Raw genomic sequence first — 26,221 nt, 5'->3', positions numbered from 1 at the left:
ATGAGAGAAAGAAGGGCTGCTTATGCACAGGGAGACAGCTCAGGGGGCAGGAGTGCATGGAGGGATGGACACAGGGAAGAGGTAACTATGGTGAGGAAGTGGGAGGGGAGCTGTTGCATTGTGGTAAACTGTGGTCAATGTCATGAGACAAAGTATATGTGAACTGCTGTATAAAAAGTGAATTTGCTCTATAAACCTTCACCCAAATCACAATTTAAAAAAAATTAAAAATAATAGTAGAAGACTTTAATACACTACTATCAATGAATAAGAAAACAACTAGAAAGAAACTCAACAAAGATACAGAAGAGCTAAAGAACACAATCAATGCATTAGCCCTCATAGGCACCCAACGATGGCACAATAAACATTCTTTTCCAGTAAACATGGAACATTCCCTGTTAAGCCACAAAGCAAACCCCAATTAATTTTAAAACATCAAAATACTACAAAGCATCTTCTCAGATCACAATGCAATAAAATTAGAAATCAACCATAAGAAAAGCAAGAAGATCAAATACATAGAAATGGAATGATACCCTGCTTACCACCTACTAGAAGAAATTAAAAATGAAATTTCAAAATTCCATTAATCAAACAAAAATGAAAACACAGCACACAAAATCTTTGGAATACAGCAAAGGCAGTGCTCAGAGGAAAATTTGTAGCAATAAATGTACACACCAAAGAAGAAAGAGGAGTCACACCCAGATTGGGGCTGGAAGAGTGTCCTTGTCTCCTCCTTTGCTTCCTTTTCAAACCTGTGATGTGTATTCTACTTTGCAGACATCTTGCTGTAGCTCAAGAGTTCATAGCATGTGTGGTATCATAAAATCACAGCCCCCAAGTTCAGCCTGAAGGACCTACTGCTTCCAATCTTCCTCCTCACCTGGGATGGGCCCCTGCCTAACCCCTCCATAGAGAGAGATAAGGAGGGAGGCAGCCAGAGGGAAGAGAGAAAGATACTGACATAGAGAGGCAGAGAAAGACAGAAACAAGACATAGAGAGACAAAGGAAAAGACAGAGACACAACCAGAGACAGAGAGAAAAAAGGAGAAGAGACAAAGACAGAGAAACAGAAAGAAACAGACAGACCAAGGCGCCATACCACCAGATTGGGGGTGAAGGAGCCACTTGGAATGAACCTTGAACACCAGATGTTCAAGATTGAAAATAAACCACTGGCCAAGCCCATCCCAGATTCCTGACTCACACCATTGTAAGCAATAAAATGGTTGTGTTAAACCCCTAAAAAAAAGTCAACAACCCAACATTTCCAACAATTAGAAAAAAGAACAGAAAAAAAAGACTATAGTCACTGAAGAAAAGAAATAATAAAAATTTGAGCAGAAATGAATGAAATGTGAAAACAATAGAATCAACAAGACTAGTAGTAGATGGTTCTTTGAAAGGATTAATAAAATTGACAAACCACTGGCAAATTTAACAAAAGAAAAGGAGAAGATGCAAATAACATGAATAAGAAATGAAACAGGCAATGTCACCACAGAACCAACTGAAAGAAATAGGATAATAACAGACTACTATAAAGAACTATACTCCAACAAATTTGAAAACCTAGAAGAAATAGACAAATTTCTAGAAATACACTACTTACCAAGATCAACACAATCTGAGATAGAATATTAGCACAGACCCATCACAAAAGAAAAAAAAATGAGCAGGTCATTAAAAAGGAAAACAAAAATAAAACTCCCAACACAAAAAGTCCTGGCCCAGATGGCTTCACTGGTGAACTCTACTGAACATTCAAAGAGCTGACACCAACTCTACTCAAATTATTCCAGTGCACAGAAAAGGATAGGATGTTTCTGAACTCATTTTATGAAGCAAGCAAAATCTTGATATCAAAACCAGGCAAAGACATCATTAAAAAAGAAAATTATAGACCAATATCCCTCATGAACATCGATGTGCAAATTGCCAACAAAATCGTATTCAACAGAATCCAAAAACATATCAAAAAAATAATATATCATGACCAAGTGGGATTCATACCAGATATGCAAGGATGGTTCAATATTAGAAAAACAATCAATGTAAAACAGCACATAAATAAAACAAAGGAAAAGAACTTCACTGACAAAATCCAAGGCCCATTCTTGATTTTAAAAATTGGTCAGCAAAATAGAAATAGAAGGGAATTCTTCAACATAATTTGGGGGAACTGTGGTAGCATAGTGCCTAAAGCACTTGACTGCTAACCAGAAGGCCGGCAGTTCAAACCCACCAGCCACTCCTCAGAAGGAAAGGTGGGCAATCTACTCCCACAGTGATACCTCCTTGGAAAACCAAGGAGGGGTCGCTATGAGTCAGGTCCAACTTCATGGCACATAACAACTACAACAACATACAAAACCAATGGCCAACATTATTCTCAATGGAGAGAGATGAAAAACATTCTCCTTGAGAATAGGAATCAGACAAGAATGCCCTTCATCACCACTCCTATTCAATATTGTATTGGAAGTCTTAGCCAAGCAAGAAAGGGGAATAAAAGGCATCTAAATTGGCAAGCAAGAAGCAAAATTATCTCTATTTGTAGATGATATGATCTGATACAAAGAAAATCCCAGAGACTCAGTAAGAAAAATTATTGAAACTAATTGATAGTTTCAGCAAAGTAGCAGGGTAGACGACCAACATACAAAAATCAGCCAGATTCCTCTGCACTAACAAAGAGAACTCTGAAAAGGAAATCAGAAATACATTTATAATAGTCACCCAAAAGATGAAGTACTTAGAAATAAATCTAAACAGAGATATAAAACATTAGACAAAGAAAACTACAAAACTTAGGGGCCCTAATACCAAAACCAAACCCACTGCCATCGAGTTGGTAGTAATCTCCATAGGGTGTCTAAGCCTGTAAATCTTTACTACAAGAAACCAAAAGAGACTTTCATAAATGGAAGAATATACCATGCTCATGGATAAGAAAACTTAACATTGTGAAAATGTCAATACTACCCAAAGTGATCTACATATAGAATGCAATCCTGATTCACATTCCATCATTATTCTTTAAAGAGATGGAAAAGTAATTACCAACTTTATATGGAAAAGACATCCCAGATAAGCAAAAGAAGGAGAACAGAGTAGGAGGCCTCATACTCCCTGATCTTAAAACCTACTATACTACCCCAGTAGCCTGGTATTGGTACAGTGGCAGACACAAAGACCAAGGTAACTGAACTGAGAACCCAGAAGTACATCCATCCACCTATGGACAGCTGATCTTTGACAAAGGGTTGAAACCCATTAAATGAGGAAGAGGTAGTCTCTTCAACAAATGGTGCTGGCAATATTGGATATCCATTTGCAGAAAAATAAAACAGGATCCATATAAAAATAAAACACACCATATACAAAATTAACTCAAGATGAACCAAAGACTTAAGTGTAAGATCATCAAAGAAAAAAATAGGGATAAACTTAGGTGCCCTAATACTAAAACCAAACACACTGCCATCAAGTTGATAGTAACCTCCATAGGGTGTCCAACGTTGTAAATCTTTACCGAAGAAGACTGCCTCGTCTTTCTCCTGCAGAGCAGCTGGTGGGTTCAAACCTCCAACCTTTTGGTTAGCAGCCCAATACCTTAACCACAGTGCCATCAGAACTCCTTAGGTGCCCTAATACATGGTATAAATACACTATCAAATGTAACTAAAAATGCACAAACAGTATAAGACAAACCAGACAACTAGAATCTTTTAAAATATAATATATTATAATAATAATAATCTGTAAGTGGTTACATAGATAGATACACAAGCTGAAGGATGTGGGAATGGGACTACACCCATGAATATATATATATATAGGTTTGAAAGAGGATATTTCTATCTATGTATCTGTATATGCTGCAAATATATCCATGAATATAGTAGAATATACATGTGGGAAAGTTATGAAAACTTCTTAGCCATAAACACATCTTTGAGGGGATGAATCACTGAGCCAGGAAGCTCAGGACCATAGTCTAAAGGACATCATGGTTAATTGGCATGACATAGCACAAAGACAATGTTCTATATCCTCCTCTGGTGAGCAGCAACTAGAGTCTTAAAAGTCTGTGAGGAGCCATCTCAGGTGCAACTATTGGTCTTTATCCATCTCTACCCAGAGCAAAGAAAAGTGAAGAAAATCAAAGATCCAAGGGAATAATTAGTCCAAAGGACTAATGGACTACATGAACCCCAGCCTCCACAACCCTGAGATCAGAAGAACAGGATGATAACTTGCTACCACTGCTAACACTCTGAAAGGGATCACAATTGGAGGTCCTAGATAGAATGGGAGAAAAAACATAGAACAAACTCAAAATCATGAGGGGGAAAAAAAAAAAGCAGACTTACTGATCTATAGAGACTGGTGGAACCCTTGAAACCATGGACCTCAGACACCATTCATACCTGAACTCTCCCCCCTCTGCTCAACTATCAGCCAAACAATTGTTGTTGATGTTAGGTGCCGTGGAGTCAGTCCCCACTCATAGTGACCCTATGTGCAACAGAACAAAACACTGCCCAATACTATGCCAGCCTCACAATCCTTGCTATGCCTCAGCCCATTGTTGCAGCCAGCCATTAAGGTAAACAATAACACCAAAAAGGTACACACTCCTTAGAACAATCAACCATATAAGATCAAAGGGTAGCATTGCCCAGGCATAAGGCTCAGAAAGCAAGAAGAGATCAGAAAGAGTGATGAATGGGAACAGTAAACATAGGGAGTAAGTAGGAACAGTGCTGTTACACTGTAGGGATTACAAACCAATGTCACAAAACAAAATGTGTATGAATTTTTGAAGTGAAAACCAATTTGTTCCATAAACTTCCACCCAAATCACAATAAAAAGGTTTTTTTTAAAAAAAGAAAGAAATGAAGAGAATAAATTTTTAAAAAAAGATGAGAATTAAAAACACAGAAATTGGTTTTTTGAAAAGACAAATAAAATGGACAAACCTTTAGCTAGAATGACAAAGAAAAAAAAAGGAGAAGATACATATACCTAAAATCAGAAATGAAAGTGGAGACATTACAACCAATTAGAAGATCTCAACAGATCCATAAAAACTTAAGAGACTGCATGAGTAATCAGTACCAACCCCAATACCCCCCAAAAAAGTCACTCACTAAGGAATTCTACCAAACAGTTATAGAAATGGCCTAGGCCTTCTTAAACTCTTCAAAAAAAAAAACAAAAACAGAAGAGGGAATACTACCTAACTCATTCTATGAGGCTAACTAACATTCTCCTGAAACAAAAGCCAGACACCACCTCCACACACACACACACACACACACACACAAAAGAAAACAATAGACCAATATCCCTTATCAATAGACCTGCAAAAATCACAACAGAACACTAGTGAACTGTATCTACCACCATATTAAAAGGATTATACATCATTACGGGAGCTCTGGTAGCATAGTGGCTAAGGCACTTGACTGCTCACCAGAAGGCTGGCGGTTCAAACCCATCAGCCACTCCTCGGAAGGAAGGTTGGGCAATCCTACTTCCATAGTGATACTGCCTCGGAAACCCAAGGAGGGGTCGCTATGAGTCAGGGCTGACTCGACGGCACATAACAACAACAACAACAACAACAATACATCATTACAGAAATGCAGAGCTGGTTCAACACTACAAAAATCAATGTAATATACCACATTAATAAAACAAAGAGAAAAACTACATGATCATCTCAATCAACACAGAGAAGGCATTTGGCAAAATCCAACACTTTTTCATGATTTATAAAAAAACACTCAACAAACAAGGAATAGACAAAAAGTTCCTCACTATAACAAAGGACATCTATGAAAAAGCCAAAAACAAAAGCTGATACCATACTGAATAAAGAAAGACTGAGAGTATTTCATTTAAGATAAGGAATAAGAAAAGGATGCCCACTCTCACCACTGTTATTTAATATTGTAATGGAAGTCCTATTGTTGTTGTTATGTGCCTTCAAGTTGGACCTGACTCATCAACCCTCCTTGGGTTTCTGAGGCAGTATCACTACCGAAGTAGATTGCCCAACCTTCCTTCTGAGGAGTGGCTGGTAGGTTTGAACTGCCAGCCTTCTGGTTAGCAGTCAAGTGCCTTAGGCACTATGCTAGCAAGAGAAATTAGGCATAAGAAGAAATAAAAGGTATCCAAATTAGGAAGGAAGAAGTAAAACTATCCCTACTTGTAAATGACACAGAAAATCACAAAGAAACTACAGGAAAGTTATCAGAGCTATAAAAGAATTCATCAAAAGTACAGGGTACAAGGTCAGGCTTCTATATACCAGCATCACCTCTGCTCTGTCAGTTTGTCATATTGTGGTGGCTTGTGTGTTGCTGTGATACTGGAAGCTATGCTACTGGTATTTTAAAAATCAGCAGGGTCACCCATAGTGGACAGTGGAGCTTCCAGACTAAGACAGACTAGAAAGGATATGATTACATCCATTCTGAAAATACTGGCCATTAAAATTTTATGAATAGCAGTGAAACACTGATACAATGCTGAAAGATGAGCCCCTCAGGTTGGAAGGCACTCAAAATATAACTAGGTAAGAGCTGCTTCCTCAAAGTAGAGTCAACCTTAATGACGTGAATGGAGTACAGTTTGGGGGATTTGCTGATGAGGCACAACTTAAAATGAGAAGAAACAATTGCAGACATCCATTAATAATCAGAACGTGGGATGTACAAAATATAGAATCTAGGAAAATTGGAAGTCATCAAAAATGAAATGGAGAGTTGAACATTTACCTCAAGTGGATACACTCCTTGGAGAGAACAATCATGGGAGAAAGAAGGGCTGCTATGCACAGGGAGACAGCTCAGGGGGCAGGAGTGCATGGAGGGATGGACACTGGGAAGAGGTAACTGTGGGGAGGAGGTGGGAGGGGAGCTGTTGCATTGTGGCGAACTGTGGTCAATGTCATGAGACAAAGTGTATGTGAACTGCTGTATAGAAAGTGAGTTTGCTCTGTAAACCTTCACCCAAATCACAGTAAAATAAAAAAAGAAATGGAGCACATACAAATTGATATCCTAGGCATTAGTGAGCTGAAATGGACTGGTATTGGCCATTTTGAATCAGACAATCATATGGTCTACTATGTCAGGAATGACAAATTGAAGAGGAATGATGTCACATTCATCATCAAAAAGAACATTTCAAGATCTATCCCAAAGTACTATGCTGTCAGTAATAGGAATATATCCACACGCCTGCAAGGAAGATCAGTTAATATGACTATTACTCAAACTTGTTTCCCAATCTCTAAAGCCCAGAGGAAGAGATTGAAGATTTATACCAACTTCTGCAGTCTGAGATTGATCAAACATGTAATCAAGACGCACTGATAATTACTGGTTATTTGGAACATGAAAGCTGGAAACAAAGAAGAAGGATTGGTAGTTGGAAAATATGATTGGTAGAAACCCCAATTTTGCAAGATCAATGATGTATTCATTGCAACATAAATGCAAGACACATGGACCTCACCAGGTGGCATACACAGAAATCAAATTGGCTACATCTGTGGAAAGAGACAGTGGAGAAGAAGCTCAATATCATCAGTCAGAACAAGGCTAGGGGCTGACTATGGAACAGACTATCACTTGGCTCATACCCAAGTTGAAGCTGAAGAAAATTAAAACAAGTCCATGAGAGCCAGAGTATGATCTTGATTATATCCCACCTGAATCTAGAGACCATATGAAGAATAGGTTTGACACACTGAACACTATTGACCAAAGAGTAGATGAGTTGTAGGATGACATCAAAGGCATCATACATGAAGAAAAAAAAGGTCATTAAAAAGACAAATTTAAAGAAAATTTAAAATGAAGACCAAAATAGATGTCAGAAGAATTATCATATGACCCAGAATTCTCACTCCTAGGTATATATCCAAGGTAACTGACAATATATTTTCACACAAAACCTTACATATAAATGTTCATAGCAGCACTATTCCTAATAGCCAAAACATGGTGATAACAAAGTGTCCATCAACTGGTCATTGGATAAACACAATGTGGTCTATCTGTACAATGGAATATTACTCAGTTATAAAGAGAAATTAAGCTCTGATTAAACGAATGAACCTTGAAAACATCATGTTCAATGGAAGAAGACAGTCACAAAAGGCCATATATAGTATGATTCCATTTACCTGAAATGGCCAGAACAGGCAAATCATAGAGACAGAAAGTAGATCAGTAGTTGCCAAGGGATGAGAGAAGGGAAACGGGGAGTGAATGCTAATGGGTATGGGGCTTCTTTTTGGGATGATGGAAATGTTCTGGTGTTAGATAATGGTGATAGCTGCGACAGCCTTGTGAATGTACTAAATGCCACTGCACTGTACACTTTAAAGGGGTGTATGTTATGGTATGTGCATTATTCAATTTAAAAAAAGAATCCAAAAACTCAGTAATGACCAGAATTACAGGTCGAATGGAGTCTGGTGGGACCCCCAATATATGGCCCTGGGATACATTTAGAGCCTGGAATAAAACTCACTCCCAGGGGCTGGCTCTCAGCCCAATAGTAAACAAGATGTACACGCAGACCACTCAACCCACGGTGACGCACCCACATACTCTATGGAAATGCATCCCTTGGAGCAATTGACCACTCAGCACCAGAGTGGCAACATTTGCTGGGAGGAAATGCAAGACCCACAGGAGTGCATAACTATGGGAGGGGGTGTTACTGGGCAGAGAGGGGAGGAGACTGGGTTAGGGTTGGGGATGGTAATTGGGGAATGAAAGCAAACGTACAAAAAATGGTGAATGCAAAACAAACTCTGCTCTGTAAACTTGTACCTAAAGCAAGATTTTAAAAATAAATAATAAAAAGTCTGAAAAATACAAAAAAAAAATAAAAAATAAAAAATCAATTAATACAATCCACCATATTAACAGTCTATGATGAAAACCTCCTGGTGCTGGCAGCTGGGGCTGATAGCACACAGCTTGCACTGCTTCAGGCTGTGACATCATGAGGGCAGTTCCCCCTTCAAACAAAAGCTGCTGCTCTTGTCTAGAGGATGGATTGATTGTAAAGAGAGCCAGAAAGCAGTCTATAAACCTTTACAAGTTGACCCATCACACTGCCTAGGTCTAACTACCCCTCATAGGTTCTAATTTTTAAATATATAAAAGAAGAATGATGCTTAAAAAATAAAATCCCAAAACTTCCTAGCACTGCTGAATTATCAAAGGCCTCACAAAACAAAGAAAGTGGAAGAAAACATAAATGAATATTTATAAGTATCCTTTTAAACAAACAAACAAAAAGGCAGGAAGTATACAATACTCTATTCTTTGGAAAATTAGTTGTTTGGGTACTCTTTTCTCACCAAGGAACACCAACTTCCAGGCCCTCCTCTTTCATAGCCTGGCATATGGTAGGCACCCCTGATGACATAAATATGTATCAGAAGGAAATATATCTTGAATCCAATACTCCACAGGTATCAGTGCATAGAAAGGGCTTAGTTGGGCATAAAAAAATATTAAGATGTCAATTTAAAGAAAGTCTAACACAAAAGAATACCCTGGGCTGTCAATGGCTGCATTTAGGGTAAAACCTTGAGGCCCACCAGAAGTCCTTGAGCCCTCACTGAAACCACACTACTTCTGTGCCCAGAAGATCAGGAAGCCTGTCTCCACCCACTCACTGAACACTAACTGTGGGAGTTAAGGTTGTGTGTCAACAGGGCTGGGCCACAGTTTTGAGCGGCTGGAGGTAGTTATTCCCCATGATGATATTATAATCACCTCCATGGTGGAATCTGCTATGAGCAGCCAAGTAGTTGCCTTCGGGGTGTGGCCTGCTTCCAGTATATATGGCAAGCTTTGAGAAAGAGCTCTAGCTTTTTGGCACATTTGGATGCTGCATTTGGCCAAATCCTCATCTCCAGTTCCTGAACCAGTGGCCTGCTGTGCTGCCTGATATCCTTAGGACTGTGCCATTTCACCTGCCTACCTTGAGTTCATCAGCCTCAGGAGCCAGGAGCTGCATGAGTCAGAAGAAGCCTCTAACTTCAGTGGGCCTTGAATAAGAGGCAGAGCTGAAGCCCAAGGTCAGGGGGCCTTCACCTAGTCCCTAGAGCCCGCACCCTGAACTCAGACTTCTAGCCTCCTAAACTGTAAGAGAATAAATTCCTGTTTGTTAAAGCCATCTACCTGTGGTACTTCTGTTATAGCCACACTAGAGAACCAAGACACAAGCCTTGCCCCTCTCTGGACAGCCACACAGAACATTCTGACACACACAGAAAAGCTTCATTCCCTGGTGAGCCTGTAAAAATGCCAACCTATGTCTCTTTGTTTTATATAACACACCCTTTAAGGAACAGTAACCAGCAAAGGTAGCTCAGATGAAGTCATGTTGGGCCCTGTGCTCAACCCATGACAATCAGTGTAATTCCCTAGATAGCCCTCAATTCTGAGTAGACTTCATGATCCCCATTTCATAGACGAGGACACTAAGGCTGGTCTATCTGATGGATCTTCCCCCAAGGCCCCACTGAGAGCCAGTGATAGAGGCGGGATTCAAGTCCAGGCTCTGTCCTCCTAAGCACTTGCAATTTGATTTGAGAAGTGTACTCTCTTCCCTGATCTCATGTAAGGACCCTCACACCTGAGCCACTGTCACTGCTGGGATCTTCCCAGAGAACTCAGAGCTCACTGTGTATGCTGGCAGCCCCTCCAACTGCTTGCAGTACCCTTTGTGCCCTTCCTTACTTCACTGTCCGAAATACTCTGTTCATCTTTCAAGGCTCAATTCCATAAAGACTCCCCAGGCCCCCTACTCCACCAAGCAAATTTGACTTTCCTTCCCATGACCAACTTCACCCTCATAACCCATGGTCCCAGCAGCCATAACACACAGTGCCTTGTAAGGAGTGAGCCTTGCCATTCCATGAAAAGGAGGGATCAGTTTACCTGGGACCAGCAAAGTTCCTCAGCACATCCTGAGGAAAAGCTACAATTAATATTCCCATTTGGTAGATGAGGAAACTAAGGCACAGAGAAATCAACCATATTAGTTTCCTAGGGCTGCTATTACAAAGTACCAGGAACTGAATGGCTTAAAACAACAGAAATATATTCTCTCACAGTGCATGAAGCTAGAAGGCCAAAACCAAGGTGTTGTCAGGGCCACACTTCCTCTGATGGCTCTAGGGAATAATCTTTCCTTGCCTCTTCCAGCTTCTGGTGACTCCTGGTGTTCCTTGACTTGTGGCTGCATCATTCCAATCTCTCTCTGTCTTCACATGGCCTTTTCCTTTCTTAACTCTTATAAGGACACTTGTCATTGGATTTCAGGCCCACCCTAATCCAGGATGATATCCTCTCAACCCATAGCTTCATTACAAACTACAAAGACCCTATTTCTAAATGTGTCACATTCTGAGGTTCCAGGTGGACACAAGTTCTTAGAGACACTATTCAACCCACTACATCAACCAACTTGCCCAACATTACAGATCTGGTAAGGGGTAGGGCGAGGTTTGACCCAGAAGTCTGACCCTCCACACACACTCTGATCCCTGATCCCTCTGCCACAATACCTCGGTGAGTGACCAAAAACCACAAGAACAGATGTACAGGCATTGGCACACATGCCACCTCCTGCCACACAGGCTCAGCAGCCAACACTTCACACCATCCCAGCCCACCATGGACCCATCTCCTTCTCTGACAGCCTTACGGTCAAGGCTGGAGAGCCAAATGCCCACTACCCCAGGCTGCTTGAGCTGGAGACAACCATGAGACCCACACAGAGCCAAAGATGTGTAAGGGAAAATCTGCTGAGAGCTTCTAAGGAAACTTGTTTTCCAAATGAAAGAGACAGACATAGCTAGTGACACCCGATGAGAGACAGAATTCTAAGATAGCCCCAAGATTCCCACCCCACGATGTATGCACACCTTCTCTCAGAGATTCAATCAAACACTCATTTAGGTGCTGTTGTAAGGGGTTTTGCAGATGTAATGACAGTCTCATCAGTGGACTTGAAGTAATCAAAGGAGAGATTATACTAGGTGAGATGGATCTAATCAGATGAGTCCTTAAAAGGAAGGAGGTTCCTTTTAGCAAAAGAAATTAAAAACATAACAGTGATTTAATGCAAGGGAAATTTCTGGCTAGAGGGGCCCATTCAGCAAAGAATGTGGGTAGCTCCAGCTGACAGCCAGAAAAGAAACAGGGACTTCAGTACTACAACTTCAAAAAACTGAATTCTTCCAACAATCTGGATGAGCTTGGAAGAGGATCCCAAGAATACTTATCAGGGTGATAAGTCAGCCAGCTGGCACCTTGACATCATTCTCTGACACCTGAGCAGAAGCCTCAGTCACACCATACGTGGACTTCTGACTTACAGAACTGTGCGTAAATATGTGAGTATCGCTTCAAGCCACTATATTTGCAGTAATTTGTTACAGAGCCACAGAAATCTAATATGCACAGATCCCATGTTCTTCCTGCTTCAAACATGATGGCTGGAGCTGTAGAAGCCATCTTATGACCATGAGGTGATAACACAAACACAACTCACTGTTGTGGAGTCAGATACGACTCATAGCGACCCCTCTTTGGGTTTCCGAGGTAGTATCACTACGGAAGTAGATTGCCCAACCTTCCTTCCAAGGAGTGGCTGGGGGGTTTGAATCACCAGCCTTCTGATTAGCAGTCAAATGCCTTAGGCACTATGCCACCAGAGGTGACAGTCGTCAGAAAAAAAGCTAACATGCTCAGGCTGGAAGAGATTCCTATGGCAGACTGTTAAAAGGAGTCCCCAGTGAATCAGGACTCTCCATGTCCTCCACACTCCCAACAATGCTATGTGCCACTCCTCCATCAACAGTGGAGTCTATTTCTCTACTGCCTTGAAATTTGCTTTGAGCCAAAGACTTGCTTTGAACAGAAAACATGGAGAAAGTAACATCTTGGGACTCCTTAGAACAGACCCTGAGAAGCCTTGTAGCATCTACTGTTCATTGAGGGGAACCCAGCCACCAAGTAAAGAAACCCAGGATACAGAGGAAGAGGCCCTAGGGCTGAGATAACACAAGAAGAGAAAGGTCACAAAGGAGAAAATATTACAGACATATATATGAGACCCAGCTGCCATCATAAGAAGAAAGATAACCACCAGCCTCTGGTCGAGGCAGCGCTATCAGGGGAGCCATCCTAACTGGGATATCATACAGGTGAAGGAGCCATGTTGGACCCCCTTCTGCCCCCCACCACAAACACACACCAAAGCAATAGATGATATCTAAGGATAGAGGACCCCAGGGTTCATCAGGGTAAGTCAGTCTCATCATCTTCCTCAAACAAAGCTAATAGTCACCCACCTGTGACATCCAGGCGGAAGGACACTTTCTGGCCCCTGGCCTCACAGCTGTACTTTCCAGAGTCTGCCTTGCTTGCCTGCTGCACCACCAGCTGCCGCCCACAGCCTGTGGCCTCCATGCGTATCCTTGAGCTCGCACTCAGCTTCTTCCCGTTCTTGTACCATGCCACCTCCATCTGGGGCTGGGCCACCTCACAGCTCAGTGTGGCACTTGTCCCCACCTCGGCCTGTATCTCATTCTGTGCTGGCTGCTCCTTGGAAAACACCGCCGTAGGCTCTGGGGACAAGGAAGGACACTTGGTCAAATGCTCTAGATCACTAAATTTTCAGATCCAGAGAGTCTCAGACTGGAGCCCACTGAGTATAGGTGACATGTCTTCTGTAACTTGGCAATAACAGTCTCACTGAATAAACGTAGGCTTCTGAGCTACAAAGTGAAGAGAATATACCAGAGTTCAAAAGGTCCTAAAAATTATTTTGTGAAAAGTGCCACCACCTCACTGGATTTATTGGTTTTCAGAGTTTGAAGGATTAGGACCATAATTTCATGGGATATCTGTCAACTGCTAAGTTCATAAAATATTCTACATCATAGTGGGTAAGTAGCATCTAGGGTCTTAAAAGCTTGCAAGAGACCATCTGAGATACAACTACCGGTTTTTACTCATCTGGCACAAAAGAGAGAAAAAGAAACCAAAGACTCAAAACAGAAACTTGTCTACAGGACAAATACTCTACACAAACCACAACCTCATCTACCCTGAGACCAGAACTAGACAGTGGCTGGCTACCAACTGTTCTAATCAGGGCCACAATAAATGGACTCTGATAGAATGGGAGAAGAATGTTGAACAGAATCTCAAATTCCTACAAACAAAAAAGCAGACTTATTGGACTGGTTGAGACTATAGGACTCCCTGAGACTACTTCCCTGAGATACCTTTTAAACCTTCAACCAAAACTAACCTGAGGACACCTTTTAGCTGAACAATAAATGGCTCACAAAATAATGGATATCACCTTTACGTACTATGCTTCTTTTAAAAATCATCTACATATGACCAAATGGTTAGCAATTAATTTAAATAAAGATGAGAATGTAAGGTGGTAGGGAAAACAGATTAATGGAAAAAGAAAAACCAGAGAACGTGACTGATGTCACTAAACAATTTGTACAGTAATTGCTAAATGAGAACCTAAACTACTGTGTAAACCTTCACCAAAAACACAAGAAAATATTATGAGAGTGGGCACACTACACACTCAGAAAAAAGGAGGAAAAAAAAGTGCTACCAAGGGCAAAGCACATCCCCTACAAAAGGAGCTGTTAGCACCATATAAGACACTCTGGCACCAGGCCCTAGTCCTTTCTTGCTACTGGGAAGGTCTGCATGAGAACAGAGCAGCCAGAATGGTTTCAAACATGGACACCTTTTCAGTTTCATTCTCAAACCCACAGGGCATTTGGGCCTACACTACAAAAATGGTCCAATTTTGCTTGAATATCTCTTCCACAGAATAAAATAAACCATGATCCAAACAGCTCACCTCCTGCCTGCTTCTCTTCTGGTGCCTGAAGGCCAACACCACAGAGTACCAGCCAGGTTTCCCTTTCACACAGAAAGGAACCCTCATGCACTGAAAACATTGTTTACAAATCTATTAACTAGGATTGAATTTACATACAGTGGCACACAAAAATCTAGTGCACAAGTCAATGAGTTTTGACAATTTATACACCTGTATAAGCCCATCAAGATGTAGGGCCTTCCAGTACCCCAATTCCCATGTGCCGCCCCCCCCCCCGGCAAAGCAACCACTGAACTCATTTCTAAATCATGTAACTTCTGCCTATCCTTGGCCTTCATATAAATGAAATCATACAGAACAGTTTTTCTTTTAATCAATACATGTGGGCATTAACTAGTTTAAAATATACATGAACATAAAGTAGTTTTTAATGCTAGAAAAATGCAAAAAAAAAAAAAAAAACCTTCCTCTTAATTGCTGTTGTTAGGTGCCATCTAGTTAGTTCCAACTCATAGTGACCCTATGTACAATAGAACGAAACACTGCCTCCTGCACCATCCTCATAATCATTGCTATGTTTGAGCCCATTGTTGTGAATCCATCTCATTGAGGTTTTTCCTCTTGTGTGCTGACCCTCTATTTACCAAGCATGATGTCCTTCTCAGGATGTCTAGATAACATGTCACACACTTTTGATATGTTATCAGGAGGAACCAGGGACTGGTCCAAAGTATGTAAGACAAAGTCTTGTCACCCTCGCTTCTTGCCATCCTCATCAAATAAAAAAAGAACTATCCTGCCCAACCCCTCCACATATCCCTATAACCTTCCTGGCTCCACAGAAACTTGAATTTTATCATTCGATTATGTAGATCATAAGAAATTATAGATAACACTGAGAAGAATGGGAATTCCAGAACATTGAATTGTGCTCATGAGGAACCTGTACATAGACCAGGAGGCTGTCATTCAAACAGAACAAGGGGATACTATATGGTGTAAAAACCAGGAAGGGAGTATGTCAGGATTGCATCCTTTCACCATACTTATTCAATCTGTATGCTGAGCAAACAATTCAAGGAGCTGGACTACATGAAGAAGAGCGTGGCATCAGGATTGGAGGAAGACTCATGAACAACCTGTGATATGAAGATCACACAACTTTGTTTGCTGAAAGTGAAGATGATGTCTCTTTGAAGACTAAGGTGTGCCTAACCCAAGCCATGGTATTTTCAATAACCTCATATGCATGTGAATGAAAGCTGGACAATGAATAAGGAAGACTGGAGAAGAGTTGATGCTTTTGAGTTGTGGTGTTGGTGAAGAATACTGAAAGTACCATGGACTGCCAAAAGAACTAACAAATCTCTCCTGAAAGACATGCAGCCAGAATGCTCCTTGGAAGTGAGAATGGTCAGACTTCGTCTCACCTTCTTTGGCCATGTTGTAAGAAGGGACCATTCCTGAAGAAGGTTATCATGCTTGGTAACATGGAGGATCAAACAAAAAAAGGGAAGGCCCTCAACGAGATGAACTGACACAGTGGCGGCAACAATGGGCTCGGGTATAGCAAGAATTGTGGGGCTGGCACAGGACTGGACAGTGTTCATTCTGTTGTACATAAGGTCTCCTTGAGTCAGAGACAACTCAACGGCACCTAACAACCACAACAGTTTTGGGGTTGCCACCCCTCCCTGGAACTTCTAAATAATTTGCACATGCCTTTAATTATTTTTATTAGTTTTGAGTGGATAATAAAGAGTATATATTTAAAAATGCAATGAACATTCACATACTCACCACATGGTAAAGAAAAACACTATTGCCATTGTTTCCCAAACCCCTGAGGTGCCCCTCACCAATTCCACAGAGGTAGCCTTATTCTAAACCCCAGCTCTGGAATTCCCTGAAATTCTTTGCAGTTTCACTGTGTCTGTTTGTTTAAGTGCAGGTTTAACACCAGGCTGGCCCTATCTCTGCTCAGATGCTTACCACTGTGTGACCTTGAACAAAGTTACTTGGCTTCTCTGTGTTTCAGTATCCTCAACTCTAAATTGAGTCATGAGTGTTGTGAGAATTCCACACATTGACAGATGCCCCCTGATGAGACCAGTGTTCACCAATTTTAGGCACAATGCAGTGGCGGTTGTTGTTGTTGTTATGTGCTGTCGAGTCAGCCCCGACTCATAGCGACCCCTCCTTGGGTTTCTGAGGCAGTATCACTATAGAAGTAGGATTGCCCAACCTTCGTTCACCAATTTTAGGCACAATGCAGTGGCGGTTGTTGTTGTTGTTATGTGCTGTCGAGTCAGCCCCGACTCATAGCGACCCCTCCTTGGGTTTCTGAGGCAGTATCACTATAGAAGTAGGATTGCCCAACCTTCCTTCCGAGGAGTGGCTGGTGGGTTTGAACCGCCAGCCTTCTGGTTAGCAGTCAAGTGCCTTAGCCACTATGCTACCAGAGCTCCCCAATGCAGTGATAGCTACTACATTTTGTTACTATTGCTGAAACAATACATAAAATTATGTGGAGCTCTGAAACTTGCTTTTCTAATTTAACATTATGTTTTTGGGATTTGTCCGTTTTATGTGACACATGGAGCTCTACAGTCATTCTCATTGCTGTATGGTATTCCATTACATAACACACCACATATCTATTTAGTCATTCTTTTGTTGATAATCATTTGGGTTGTCTTCAACTTGTTTTATTTTGTTTTTTGCTATTACAGGCTTTTTTATTATTATTATTATGTTAACATTTTAATGCTATTAAGGCTATAGGATGCTTTTTCCACGTATTTTATCTAGCTATCTATTTTAGCTCCCAGTGGGAAGATTTGTCCAAATAACCAGGCCATTACTTGAAACAGAAGCACTTTATCTCTGTTTGTCCATCTTTCTGGCTGCATTCTGGAGAATTTCCTCAGGCCTGCCTTCTATTTCAGGAGCTTTAGTGGCACAGTAAGCAGGTCTGGTAGTATAGAGGTTAAAGCATTTGGCTGCTAAACAAAAGCTTGGTAGTTCAAACCCACCAGCTGCTCCCTGGAAGAAAGATGAGGTGGCTGCTTCCATAAAGATTTACAGCCTTGGAAATGCAATGGGAGTTGCCATGAATCAGAATCTTTGAGTTTGGTTTTGGTTTTGAGTGGGAGAGTGGTCAAAGCATTCAGCTGCTAACCAAAAGGCCAGCAGTTCGAACTCACCAGCTGTTCCACGGGAAAAGGATGTTGCAATCTACTTCCATAAAGATTTAAACCTTGGAAACCCAAGGAAGTTCACTTTGTTGTATGGATTTGCTATGAGCTGGCACTGATTCAATGGCAGTGGTTTGGGTTTGACCTGTTTCAAAAATCCTCTCTTCAGTTGTACGTGTTTAGCTTTTCAACTAAAAACTATAAAGCTATAGTTAACTAAATAAGACTCCACTGAGTTTTTAAATTTCTCTTTCTGTACTTCTTATTTCTAAGAGTTGTAGTTGGTTTTTTACAACTTCCTAACTTTTCCTTATCCTTTTTTTCCTTTATGCTTTTGATTCCTTCATTTATGTTTGTAACCAACTTAAACATACTTATTTTAGAGTCTCCATCTGATAAATTCTATCACCTTTACTTCTTAAACACCACCTGTTCTATTTGGTGACTGTTGCCCACATGTTTTGTAATTTTTAGTTCATGAGCTCAACCATCCTCTACAGATGTACATGTGGAAATATCATGGGGCCTTGGCAGAGGGTATGTCCTTCCAGAGTGATTCCCATTTGCTTCTGTCAAGCATCAGAGGCATGTTTTCAGACGAAGGCCACACACTATCTTAATTCTTGGTTTGGAGGTCCTGGACCATTAAGGAAGGTGTACAAATTCAAACACTCCGAAGATACGAGGATAGAGAAGCCTGAGGTCACAAATCCTCAGAGGCAGAGATACAGAAGCTTCTGTGGCTTTCCCCCTAAGCCCACCTCCCTATGGAGAACATAGCATGGCCACAGTCTCCCAAAGGGCCAAGGCCTCCTCAAACTTATCATGTGTGGCCCCAACACAGCCCTGCAACTCCACCTCCAGTGCACTGCAGCACTGATGCACAAGCCAACGGCTAGGTGTTCAGTTTTCTCATAGTTTTTGGGTCCTCAACTATTTCTATTACTGTTTTTTAAGTTCTCTGTGCATTTGTTATAAGGCAGTCTGGAGGCACAGTGGTTAAAGCATTTGGCTTCTAACCAAAAGATCAGTGGTTAAATAACCAAAGGTCAGTAGTTCAAACCCACCACCAACCACTCCATGGGAGAAAGATGAGGCAGTCTGCTTCTGTAAAGATTTACAGCCTTGGAAACCCTATGGAGCCATTCTACTCTGTCTTATGGGTCGCTATGACTCAGAATCGATTCAATGACAGTGTGTTCAGTTTGGTTTCTTAGGTGCATTTATTATTCATCATTTCAAGGTGTTTCAGTTTGTAGAGAGTAGGTTTCAGTTTATCTACCTGAAAATTGAAATGAAGCTCTAGAAAAGGCAAAAGTATATGGAAATAAATTAAACAGTGGTGGTCTGGGATGGAAAGGAAGAATACTGACTGAAAAAAGGGCATGGGGGAACCTTCTGGAGTGAGGAAAATGTTCTGTATCTTTATAGAGATATAGTGGTTACATGTGTCTACACTTTTCAAAATCTCTCCTTGAACTGTATACTTAAGATCTGTGCATAAATTACATCTCAATAAATGTGATTATTTAAAAAAATGTCAGAACAAGGACTCCCTTAATATTTATAATGATAGAGATTATTTTCAGTGTGTAAGAAGCTGCTACACTGGAAACATTGGCTAAGGTAACAGGACGAACAAAAACACAACAATAACAAAAAAATAAATAAGTAAACCAGCTTCACAACTTTGAACCCCTCACCCACACACAAGGTAGTTAAGAATGAAGTACACAAAGTGTGGCTCTGAGAAGTGGGTTTCTCTGAGAGGGCTCCTTTGTGGCTTCCCCACCCCCACCTCTCATGCCCAAAGAGCAGAGAGGAGAGGGCTTCTCCCTGCACTTTAATCAGGAAAGATGCTTCTACAAGTCACTGCAGAGCACTCACTGTGGGGCAGTGGTGGCTGGAGGTCCATATACTGGCTCATAAGAGCCATCACACATCTTTTCCCAGCTCCACATTCAGAGAAGGCATGCTGGTGGCTTGCAACTACCAATGGGAGTGCATTTATACCACAGAAAACGCTATGGGTCAGGAGAGGTTTCCCTGAGCTTCCCGTCAACAACTACCAGAGCATCACCACTACTGTTTGGGAGGGGGTAGGGTATTCTGCCACCATCCAGAAAATCTGAAAACTAAGATTAGATGGGTCAACAGCTCCAAAAGCAGTTGGCATCCCTAATGGTTGGGGCAATGAATTCATGAGGGTTATTATCCACAGGCCAGTGTGGGCCAAGTGAGAGATAGCAGGAGAGATAGGGCCAGCTGGAGGGACACAACTTTTTCAATAGAAAGAAGGTAGAGAGACATTACCAAGTTTCTAGGAACTGAGGAAAGAATATGGGATGGGCCAGAGAACAGCACTGCCCCAGCATTGTACACTGGGGAGGCAGTGCTGACCCCTGACAGGGCCAGAGAGTTGTTGTTGTTGTTGTTGTTATGTGCCGTCGAGTCGGCCCCGACTCATAGCGACCCCTCCTTGGGTTTCCGAGGCAGTATCACTACGGAAGTAGGATTGCCCAACCTTCCTTCCGAGGAGTGGCAGGTGGGTTTGAACCGCCAGCCGTCTGGTTAGCAGGCAAGTGTCTTAGCCACTATGCTACCAGAGCTCCCGGGCCAGAGAGTAGGTCATCTCATAACAGTACCAATAGAATGAGAACTCCTCAGGACACTCCTTTCTCCTTTCCCCTAACTTCCATTCAAGGAGGCACAAGCTACAGGCAGCATTTTGTGTGAGGAGGTAAAGAAAGAAGAATGCACGACTGGGGCCCAACCCCAAGGCAGTGAGGGAGATAACAAACTCAAGCTACAGTTTTTATGACCACATGGGACTGAATGCTGTATGTTATGAACTGAAAATGGGGCCCTATAACATGACCATCGTAGAAATTTTATTACCTAAGAACAAAGAGAAAAGCCACAGGTCTAAACAAATTCTTAACAGGAACAGGAAAGAGGCTTCTGACACTAAATAAATGTTAAAAGGATTGTGGAAGACAAAATTAAGTGTTTTGATTACACACCATGAATACTGGTTTTTTTTCAAAGTACTAGTTACAGAGAAGAGACCCTCAGAGGTGAGGAGATAAGCACCAATTTGAGAATAAAAAAAATTCCTTCCTGGCCCCTCATTCCCCCTCCTGAGCATCAAGAAACTGTGGCCAGGAACAGACAGGATACACAAAGTAGCATGGGACCAAAGATTTGATGCAACTCTGCCCTCTGGACTGGCACCAGGCATGTCTCAGAGGACCCAGGCAGAAGGACACATTTTGACCCCCAGCCTCACAGCTATGGTCCATGGCATCTGCCTGGCATGCTCACAGCCCATGGCCTCCACCTACACCCTCAAGCCCGCACTCAGCTTCTTCCCATCCTTGAACCACAGCACTTCCATCAGAGCCTGGACTACCTCACAATTTGTGGCATGGTGCTGGCTCCTACCTCAGCCTGCACTTTGCTTCATGGCAGTTGCTCCTTGACAAACACTGCCATAGACTCTGGCAGGGGCAGATTATCCAATGAACAAAGAAAGCATGGGCTTACTTGTGCTTACTTACTAATCTATAGTGAACAGTTTAGTGTTTTTCACCATGTTACTGGCTACCCCATCCCTGTCAGGGATCACAAATTTGAAAAGAAGATCTGCTTCTATAGGAAGGTATGGTGGGATTGGGAGAGAGACAGATGCCAGACATCCCTAGAAGCAGAATCCTTGATGTGCTAAAAAATGTTAAACTGTTCACTACAGATTAGTAAGCAAGCATAAGTAAGCACATGCTTACCTTGCTTATCGGGTAATCCGACACCGGGCTCCAGGGAAAAACACAAGTCAGAGACTCAGACCAGGCCCAGCTCATCTTACAGAACTGGAGTCCATGACAGAGGAGCCCAGTGACAGGCAAAGCAGGGCGATCATGGACTGGTGAGAAAAACACGCAAAGTACTTAACCACTAATAAAACTAGTCATCCTTGAGACCCATGGCAACTTCCAGGTGTATTAGAGTACAAGTGTGCTCCACAGGGTTTTTAATGGCTCGTTTTTTGGAAGTAGATTGCCAGGCCTTTCTTCCAAGGTGGCTCTGGGTAGACTCAAACCTCCAACGTTTTGGTTAATAGCCATTTGCATCTCCCAGAGACTCCTAACCATTAACATAACACTATAAACCAATGCATGACTTAATACAATAAAAGTAAACTCTAGCCACCTTTTTCTTGTAAATAAACTGAATTGTGAATATTCTAAAGCTACCCTTCCGAGAGCTCTCAGTTGCAGCTCATCCTCCTCCACCTCATTCTAATTTTTCCACAACCTGATTGGTCTCAAAGGAGCTCTGGTGGCACAGTGCCTGAGGCACCTGACTGCTAACCAGAAGGTTGGTGGTTCAAATCCACAAGCCACTCCACAGAAGAAAGAGTGGGCAATCTACTTCCATAAAGATTTACTGCCTCAGAAACCCAATGGGGGTTGCTATGAGTCGGAATCCACTCGATGGCAGTGGGTTTGGTTTCTTTTTTGGTTTAACTGTTCTCAGTCATAAGAGTGCTGACTGGTCCTTTGTCAGACATGGAATCACAGCTCATTTACTGCCCAAGTGGGGCCTTTTAAGGCCATGGCACCAGGGGAGCCTACATACTTCCCATGACAGAGATAGCCCCACAGGCCTGGTATAGAACAATAGCTAGAACCATAGTTGCAGGGGCGACAGAAAGCAGAGGAAGAGCTAGGAAGCTGGGCTTGCCTTGTACACTACAACTGGAACTTGCAACTTCTGTGGGCTTCAGGTACAGCTAAAACACATGAAAGGTAAGCACCAGCATGGGCCAATCAAGAGAAAGGTGAGTGCAAGGAGAAAGCTGAGTGCCTTGTGAGCCTAGCAGGAGAGAGGGATGGTGGCACTCCATGCAGCTTTGTAAGTGCTGCAGAAGACTGTGGAAGGAAGGAGGGAGCAGAGAGACCAATGTGGGGAGAGCGATGACTACCAGGAACACTTGGCTCAGGGGAGTAAACCCAGGCAGAGGGGAGGAGGGGACAGAGAACTCTGTGCAACCTTGCTAGAGGCTCTCCCCACTGGCACCAGCCTGATGTGTGGTCTGCCCAACCCCAGAAAGTTGTCCCATCAGCACAGCCCCCTGCTCCCTGAAGGCTCCGTCTGATCCAGGTGCCACTAACTTGCAGGTTTGAAGGGTGGCCCTGAAGCATCACTGCCCAACCAGCCCACCCAGCACTGGTTCTGGGGCCCATGCTGCAATGACAAGTATGTAGGCTGTGCCTGCACCCCACTCACTGGGCGAGAATCCAAAGGTATGGGGGGTTCCTTTCCCTAAATGACAGTGGAATGGCTGTGTTGTCTCTGCCCTCCAGCACCCAAACCAAAGATAACAGCTTGTGGAATTGTGTTGCTGCATGCAGCTGCCACTTAGTCAGCAGCCATTGCACAACAGCAGGTACTAGGGCATCCACCAGCCAGCACAGCCCCAGGCCCTCTCCATACCATGAGACAGGATGGGGCCCAAGAGGATACTGAGGCCCACCACTGCCCATCACAGGGAGAATGCCTGGGACTCAGAGTGCCTCAAGTGCCAAAACATACCCGAGGAGTCTACCCTCAACACTCAAGGGTCCCTTCACCTACACTCAAGCCTGGGACCCACCTGTGACATCCAGGTGGAAGGAGACCTTCTGGCCCCCGGCCTCACAGCTGTACTCCCCGGCATCCGCCTTGCCCGCCTGCTGTACCACCAGCCGCCGTCCACAGCCCGTGGCCTCCATGTGCACCCTTGAGCTCGCACTCAGCTTCTTCCCGTTCCTGTACCACGCCACCTCCGTCTGGGCCTGGGCCACCTCACAGCTCAGCATGGCGCTGGTCCCCACCTCGGCCCGTACCTCACTACGTGCCGGCTGCTCCTTGGCAAACACTGGCGTGGGCTCTGGGTTCAGGGAGGATGTGGTCAGAGATTTGTCCAAGTAAGCATCCCCAAGTTCTGAATCCACAACAATGGGACCCTAGATCCCAGGAAACCATAGCCCCATCATAAGCACCCTTCATGGTGACCCAGGGACTGGATACAGGGACTGCCCATGCACAGGGGCTGATTCCTGGATACCTCACTGAAGGACATGTGGGCAAGAACAAGGGTACAGCAAGCAGATCTTCCTGGTGCCAGGAAGAAGGGTAGACAGAGGACTGGAGGTAACCCCAAGAGGGGACCCAGTGGCCAACAAAACTAGACACACCCAGAGCGCTTGGTGAGTTCTTGTCTCAGCCCTCAAACTGGGCCGCACCAGTCCACAAGGTACCTCGATGGGGAGAGAAGAAATTCACTGCACTTCACCAGTACCTCCTTGTTTACTCCATCATTGCAAGAACAAACCACATCACATTTTCTTCTTTGCATAGGTGACAGCCATTCAACTACCCCCGTGGGTTTTTAAACATTTGAAATTAAAATGCCAATGTGCTTGTCTTTGGACATGGCCTTGAAGGGATAGGTGTGAACAGGCTTCAGGAGACCTTTCTATTCTCAGGACTGTGTGTGCCAGACTCCAGGTCCCTAAGAGCCCATCTTGGGGGTAAGGCCTGCACTAATGACTGGGCCCACAGTGGCCCAGCATCCCCACTCCTTGGGAACCCCTTATAGGGTTCACCTTCCAGTTGCCCAGACAGTGCCTCTGAGCCCTGAAAGCACCTAGAAAGAGCCAAGTCCTTATACCAACCTATGTTCAAATTTCAATCTGCCAAGGATACTTCAAGAGACTTTTGGGTTCTCTCAGTCTGTTTCCTCATTTTTTAAAAACAGGATAAAAGCTTCAGAAACATTTTTTAATCAAGAATCCAGCCTTGAGGCTGGCCCAGAGAACACACAACAAACAAGAGGTTTTGTTAGGACTGTGAGCAGGCTCTAGCTACAGGCATGAGAAACAAGAGTCCCTGCCAGTAAGAAGTTCATAATCAAACATGGACACAGAGCCCGGTGGGGACCTGGACACAGAAAACACTACAGCTGTTTTCTGTTGGGGAATGTGTAGCTGGCTAATGGAGACACTAGCTGGTTAGCCCAAGGGACTATGGTCAGGTTTCCAAGGGGAAAAGGAAGGGTCTTCTCCTGTTTGAGTGAGGGGACAAGCTGATGCAAGACACAGTAGTTATCCACCCCACTTACCTTCTGCTGTTGCCCAGAAACTAGCAAGAAAGGCCAGCAGTGGGCACTGCAGGGCTGAGCTGGGGCTGGACCATTAGCCCAGACATTAGCCCCAGTCACAGCCCCAGCAGCTCAGGCTGCCAAGCAAATTGGAGCTGGTGCCTAGCTGGCCTGATGGTCCAGATGGGTGACAAATACCCAGGGGCAGAGAGAAAAAAAAATTCTATGAACACTTGAGATCACATCAAGTTTAAGTTATTCCTACATTTTCTTCTTGTTATCTTTTACTTTAACATTTAAAATAACACCTAAGTGTTATTTTACTTCTTTGCCCAAGTGGACCAGCAACTGCTCCCAACCATTCACTGAAAAGGGGAGCCCAGAAGGTAAGTCTTGGTTTTACCAACTTGATCAAAAAGTGCTGGATGCAGCCAGACCTGCTTTCCACCCCATGCAAGCCTGAGGCACATGCACACACTCTAGTCCACCCCTAGAGGCAAAAGTACTCACCTGAGACCCGGAGGTGAAACTCCACAGAGTCCTCGCCTGCACGACAGGTGTAGGTGCCCTCATCCTGCCTGGTGACTGCAGTTGCTACCAAGCGGTGCCACGTCCCTACATCCTCCCTTGAAAAGTGCTGGGAGGAGCCACTAAGTTCAGCACCATCCTTGTACCAGCGCACGCTCACATGAGCCTCTGAGGTCTCACATTCAAACTTAGCTTGGCTGCCAGCCACCACCTCTACACGGCCACCTGCTGGTTCCTTGTGCAGAAAGTTGGTGAGACCTGCAATGGTAGGTAGGTTGGATCAGGAAGCAGCCAGGCACACAGACAGAATCTGATAGCAGGATGCCCCTGACCAGACATGCCACAGGCCAGCTAGAAAGGTGGAGATGGTGGGGAATTATGGGAACCCTACAAGTTACTGATCCCCC

The 26,221-nt window shown here is 43.3% G+C and overlaps 1 protein-coding gene across 1 annotated transcript in view; it reads right to left on the bottom strand.

The window, feature by feature from the left end:
• The window catches only part of OBSCN (obscurin, cytoskeletal calmodulin and titin-interacting RhoGEF), a 312,151-nt gene that overhangs the window by 278,961 nt on the left and 6,969 nt on the right, over window positions 1–26,221 (bottom strand). The window contains 2 exon segments of the mRNA XM_042782023.1: window positions 13,417–13,692; window positions 25,797–26,072. Coding sequence (XP_042637957.1) covers window positions 13,417–13,692; window positions 25,797–26,072 — 552 coding nt within the window.

This window comes from Orycteropus afer, unplaced genomic scaffold (assembly GCF_000298275.1).
Source record: "Orycteropus afer afer isolate SDZICR_OR568_19922 unplaced genomic scaffold, OryAfe1.0 scaffold00219, whole genome shotgun sequence".
Lineage (NCBI taxonomy): Eukaryota > Metazoa > Chordata > Mammalia > Tubulidentata > Orycteropodidae > Orycteropus > Orycteropus afer.
The sequence above is the reverse complement of the archived record's forward strand: the minus strand, read 5'-3'. Positions and strand labels throughout refer to the sequence as shown.